This window comes from Papilio polytes, unplaced genomic scaffold (genome assembly GCF_000836215.1).
Source record: "Papilio polytes unplaced genomic scaffold, Ppol_1.0 DF823399.1, whole genome shotgun sequence".
NCBI classification, from domain to species: Eukaryota; Metazoa; Arthropoda; class Insecta; order Lepidoptera; family Papilionidae; genus Papilio; species Papilio polytes.
The window spans coordinates 1,093,528-1,099,316 of NW_013525805.1; the positions used below are offsets into that span (position 1 = coordinate 1,093,528).

At 34.8% G+C, this 5,789-nt stretch overlaps 1 protein-coding gene across 1 annotated transcript in view; it reads left to right on the forward strand.

Moving 5' to 3' along the window:
• Positions 1 to 332: 332 nt before the first annotated feature.
• Positions 333 to 5,789, forward strand: part of LOC106104722 (sodium channel protein para) — a 25,113-nt gene continuing 19,656 nt past the window's right edge. The window contains exons 1-13 of the mRNA XM_013284852.1: positions 333 to 431; positions 636 to 739; positions 896 to 1,075; positions 1,247 to 1,279; positions 2,353 to 2,508; positions 2,842 to 3,047; positions 3,935 to 4,063; positions 4,354 to 4,445; positions 4,706 to 4,918; positions 4,999 to 5,056; positions 5,123 to 5,267; positions 5,395 to 5,559; positions 5,777 to 5,788. Of these exons, the coding sequence (XP_013140306.1) occupies positions 929 to 1,075; positions 1,247 to 1,279; positions 2,353 to 2,508; positions 2,842 to 3,047; positions 3,935 to 4,063; positions 4,354 to 4,445; positions 4,706 to 4,918; positions 4,999 to 5,056; positions 5,123 to 5,267; positions 5,395 to 5,559; positions 5,777 to 5,788 (1,356 nt within the window). The 5' untranslated portion in view covers positions 333 to 431; positions 636 to 739; positions 896 to 928. The remainder of the gene's footprint in view (positions 432 to 635; positions 740 to 895; positions 1,076 to 1,246; positions 1,280 to 2,352; positions 2,509 to 2,841; positions 3,048 to 3,934; positions 4,064 to 4,353; positions 4,446 to 4,705; positions 4,919 to 4,998; positions 5,057 to 5,122; positions 5,268 to 5,394; positions 5,560 to 5,776; position 5,789) is intronic.

Below are 5,789 nucleotides of genomic sequence, written 5' to 3' on the forward strand. Positions count from 1 at the left end.
GGAGATTTTATTCCATCCGTATGTTTTTAATAGAAAGCTAGTGCTTTTCATGAGGTCCCATTATTAGACGAATAAGTGTAATAAAAGTTCGAGACATCAAGAATAAAGTTAGAGACATCTTAAGAATGATGATATCAGCAGTATATGCAACCCGTAACTTCGTAGCCGACAAGGCAATAAGTGTATCTATGGAAGAAGTAAGAAATTTTATGTAGTTTTTGATGTTTACCACAACTTATTTATATCATTACCCTCATTCATAACGACTAAAAAATGTATGGAATAACATAGGGTAATTTCATAATTTTTATATGTTTTCAATTACAGGTCGGACATGAAAAATCTTGCCAATTTGCTGGCTGTCCCTCTCAGCGAACTTGTTGTAAATTTCATCTCTCTAGCCGCGGTCACACTGTCCTCGTGGAAGACAGGTTTGTTCACAAATAGTTTAATTTATGTATTAACTAGTTTATTTTGACATCTTAATGTTTTTACTTCATGACCTCCCCAATAAACTTTGGTACTTTATCTTTCATGGTTGTTAAATTTACTCTGTAAGGAATAATGCTAATGCTGTATCCAGCGAGGAATAGGTTGATGCTTGTCAATCTGTCAACATAATTGTTTGTATTCAGAAGGGCGTCCCGCCCGTACGTGGTCGGCGGGAGATCGCGGGCGCAGCGCGTGCCGCCGGACGCGTTTCCCCCACCACACACACCCGCCCATTCTCTGTTAGCAGGTAATTAATTGACACTACCCTAAAAGGTGTTTCCCGCTCTCCTGTACTCTTATCGATAGTATTTGTAAAAGAATCTAGATTGTCTTTTGTTTTGTAAATGTTGTTACTTTTTTCTCCAATCATTCAGTATGTTTAAACAAAGGATTTTGTCAACAGTAGGCTGTTCACTCGGGGGGAGCTCGATAGACAATGTCCGAGGACTTGGACTCGATCAGCGAGGAAGAACAAAGCTTGTTCCGACCTTTCACACGCGACTCACTTGCCGTTATCGAAGCTCGGATAGCTGACGAGCATGCTAAGCAAAAAGAACTCGAAAAAAAACGAGCGGAAGGCGAGGTAAGAATAGAATTACTCAAACACAAACTAAAACAACATTATCTACTATGTAATTTTAAGAAACCATGCGATATGCAAAGTTGAAAATTACAAAATAAGCAACGAAAATTTAAAAAAATCAGGCTGGAATTTAATTTATAGATCTTACAAGACATTTTTGAACTATTCCAGAACGATTTGGGGCGGACGAAAAAGAAAAAAGAAGTAAGATTGCTTGCTTGCCCCTTTTACCTTTTTACGGCTCGTTTTTATTAGAAGATTATATCCAGCAAGTTATCGCTAGTTAAAAAAAATAATTTAAAAGATCAGACTGAATTAGTCTTGTATGCGATAACTTGCAGTTGCATTTTATTGCGCGTTAATGACATTTAATGCATTCTTTCCCGACACATCGCTTGTCCGCAACGTTTCAATTAAAAAGTTGCCATCAAGTTTAGCTGTTGACAAATGTTTTGTGACAGTTAACCTTATCGTAGTTCCTCAAGGGAAGCTTATCATGTTGTTTTGCATATAAACTAAAATGTCATTCGACAGCCTTCTGTTTAGCAACCTCAGAATTCAAATGTGATAGTGATGTGAATAAAACCTTAATTTGAAATCCCACAAAAACCTTAGAGAACAATCGTTAAACCGAGAAGTAAATTAAAAAATATAATTGTTACTATGTGTAAATCTAAATGTAGCCCCTGAAACCTTTTGTGTGTTTATGTACATAACAGATACAGAAAGCATTAGCAAAACACACAAGGCACAACAGATTCACCATCATCATGCATTGCACACGGTTGGCCAATGTTTTTCTCATCTTTGGCTGTATCATTTTAGCATGGTGACATCACCTAGCTATCCTAGAGCACACAAATAACAAAACAAATAAGATCTATTCCGAATTAGCTGTATCTTTTGTATGATACTGTAAATTCGTAATGGCAAAATTAGGCACGTTGAAGCAGTGCGCTTTTAGTTTGCCGAATGCATCATGGCAAGACAGCAGCGGCACCAGAACTGGCATATTAGCTTCAGATGCGATCACTTATATACATGCTGTAACCACACCATAACAACGATACTCAATGTGAGCACCAGCGGAGCTGATTGAGTTTTTGTTACATGATGCATCACTAATCAAAGCTTGTAGTTACGATAATAATATCGAAGAATAACATGAAGTTTAAACAAAGTTATACTTTACTACTCATATAACAGTGTTCACTTTACAAAAACATTTGATTCGTCTATTCCGTACTTTGATATTTAACGGTGTTTGGATGTGACAGGTGCGGTACGATGATGAGGACGAGGATGAAGGTCCCCAGCCTGACGCGACCCTGGAGCAGGGTCTACCACTGCCGGTGCGGATGCAGGGCTCCTTTCCCCTGGAGCTCGCATCCACGCCTCTTGAGGATATCGACCCCTTCTATCATAACCAAAGAGTAAGTCATATCGATTTCTATCTTCTATCATAACTCAAAGAAGCACAATATTTAACAAATAACAAAATAGTTATAATGGTTATAGTTATGATAGATACGATGGTAATTAATTTTTTTAAAGCTTTAAAATTATCGTTGATTGTTTTCAAATAATTACACATAGTAATTGTGATAACGACGGTTGATAAAATAAGTATTTCTAAAACACAAATTGTTATATCATTATTACATCAAATATTTCTTGGATTTTATCAAACCGATGTCGAAGAAATAATCATCGTAATTTCCAAAATCGATTGACAGTCATTATATTACTAATTTCAATTGTTACAGACATTCGTAGTTATAAGCAAAGGCAAAGATATCTTCAGGTTTTCTGCGACGGATGCTTTATGGATATTGGACCCATTTAACCCTATAAGAAGAGTTGCTATATACATATTAGTACATCCCTTGTTCTCCTTGTTTATTATAACAACGATTTTAGTAAACTGTATTCTTATGATAATGCCGACGACACCCACCGTCGAGAGCACTGAGTGAGTAACAGATATTTCTTATCGCATTACCATCAAGAAACGGAATTACAATTTTCATTTTATCATTCGTAGAATGCACGCTAGTTTCAAAATTGTTAGTTTCAAGCTAGTTGTCTAATTCTTGATAGGTGTTTAGATAATATTAAGCATTATTAGAAAAAATATATGCTTAGTTTTAAATACAAATGTAATCGAAATTAATGTTGTATCTTTTGAAATAAATTTATATCTAATACCAGATCTAGGTTATCTAGTTTCTATCTTTTCATAAACTTTAACATAATAAAAACATTTGTCTTTGTTGAACATGTAAATACTTCAGACATCTTTAGAAGATGGGCGTTGAAGATTTTTATAATTTTAAGCGACTTGTCGACGTTTTTTTAATCCATGAAAAACTACACAAACCTGTTCATCGTTTGGAATTTTTATCTTTTTACCTAGAATCATCTGTAACTATAAAATGATGGTTACTCATCGTCTTGTAAATAATGTAAGACTACTACAAGATCATTTAGAGTTAGTTTACATATAGCATCTTGTATCGTTAATTAATATTTCAATGAAATAGCAATATTCATGTCCGTTTGAACATTAAAACAGGGGCCGGCAACAGATGGAAGTTTGAAACTCTGACAGCGAAATATTCTTACATTTATGTTGATGCTATTTTAATTTTAATGTTCACTTTTGAATGCTACTATTGTCTGGAATTAGATTGAAATTTCTTGGTTCAGTTCAGATGTTTGTATTCAAATATATCCGGACCTCATTTAAAACGATTTGCCGACCCCTGGAATAGAGGTTGCCATGTTTGACATCACTGAGAACTTTATAATGTAAATTCTTGTTGAACGACGTTCCACAATGGAGGTGAATTTTTGCAGAGTTATCTTTACCGGGATCTACACGTTTGAATCGGCGGTGAAAGTTATGGCCAGGGGTTTTATACTGCAGCCATTCACATACCTTAGAGATGCATGGAATTGGCTTGACTTCGTAGTTATAGCTTTAGCGTGAGTAGTAGACAATTTATTAATTACGTAGACGAATAAACGTTTCAATTGTAGATTTTCTTATCGTTATTTTACTAAATATTTTTATGACTTAATAGTTGTATTATAGAAAAAGATGTTTTAGATGTTATAACATTGGGAAGGTTAAAAGAAAATAAAGCGATGCTGAGGAAGAAAATTATATTCGTGATTCACCTTGGATTTATTCGGGAATAGATATTTTTTTAGATAATCTAGTTTAGCAGTTAGTTATATTAATATAGATGTTGTGGTTGTGCGTATTTTTACAGTTATGTGACGATGGGCATAGATCTCGGCAACTTGGCCGCGCTCAGAACCTTCAGAGTTCTCCGAGCGTTGAAGACTGTGGCCATCGTACCGGGTAAATCTATTTGTATACTTACTTAACTAGAACTTAGCAAGAGTTAACGTAAATATGCTTATATTTAGATAAATGCTTAGGCTATCATCAGGAAGTTTTAGTAAAATAGATGGATTGGAGTGATAAAAATTGTGTTCTCAGTAGTTTTAAGAAATAATGATTAGAAACTGACACGTGTGTTGATATTGCAATTTGTTTGTTTTGTTGAGATTTTGTTTAAGAGTAATATCTGAGTATTTGACTAATCATGTATCTGGCAGGGTTGAAGACTATCGTTGGAGCTGTAATAGAGTCTGTGAAAAATCTACGAGATGTGATAATATTGACGATGTTCTCGCTGTCCGTGTTCGCGTTGATGGGTCTGCAAATTTATATGGGAGTGTTAACACAGAAGTGCGTCAAAGTATTCCCCGAGGATGGCAGTTGGGGTAACCTCACCGATGAGAACTGGGAGAGATTTTGTCAAAACGAAAGTAAAAACTAATTCTTATAAATATTGATAATATTTACAACTTTTTTTATATTGTTTTTAATCTTTTTTAATTATATTTAGCAAACTGGCACGAAGAAGGCGGAGAATATCCTTTATGTGGCAATTCATCAGGAGCAGGGTAAGATTAATATCCTAGCAATTAATACTTTTTTTTTCTTGTAATACATCTTCTTTCTTTCTTCAGACAATGTGAGCCCGGCTACGTGTGTCTACAAGGATACGGTCCGAATCCAAATTACGGCTACACCAGTTTCGATACCTTTGGTTGGGCCTTTTTGTCTGCGTTTCGACTTATGACACAGGATTATTGGGAAAATCTCTATCAATTGGTAAATTTACTTAATTTAATATTTTACGTTTGAGCTAAGTAGTATTTGTACAAACAATATAAATAAAACAGTTCTTTCCATGACACTACTGACGTTTTTGGTTTTAAATCAATACATTTAATTTCAGGTATTAAGATCGGCTGGGTCGTGGCACGTGTTATTTTTTGTAGTCATCATCTTCTTGGGCTCGTTCTATCTCGTCAACTTGATCTTAGCTATCGTCGCTATGTCCTACGATGAACTGCAGAAGAAAGCGGAAGAAGAGGAACAAGCTGAAGAAGAAGCTCTGAGAGTAAGATTCTATTTAACCAAAGTTCAGAATATAAGAAAACATAGCAATTAATTAAACTTCAAAATGATATAATCTTTACTTTTTCCATAACTAAGAATTTTCTTTAATTTTAAAAACAGATTAATCTACGACTTTCTCTACGCCTTTTAGTAATTTCTAAGGCATTGTGGATTGTAAGGAAATCCTCAAGTTAACGTTTTGTTAAATGTTTTTTCAGGAGGCAGAACAAA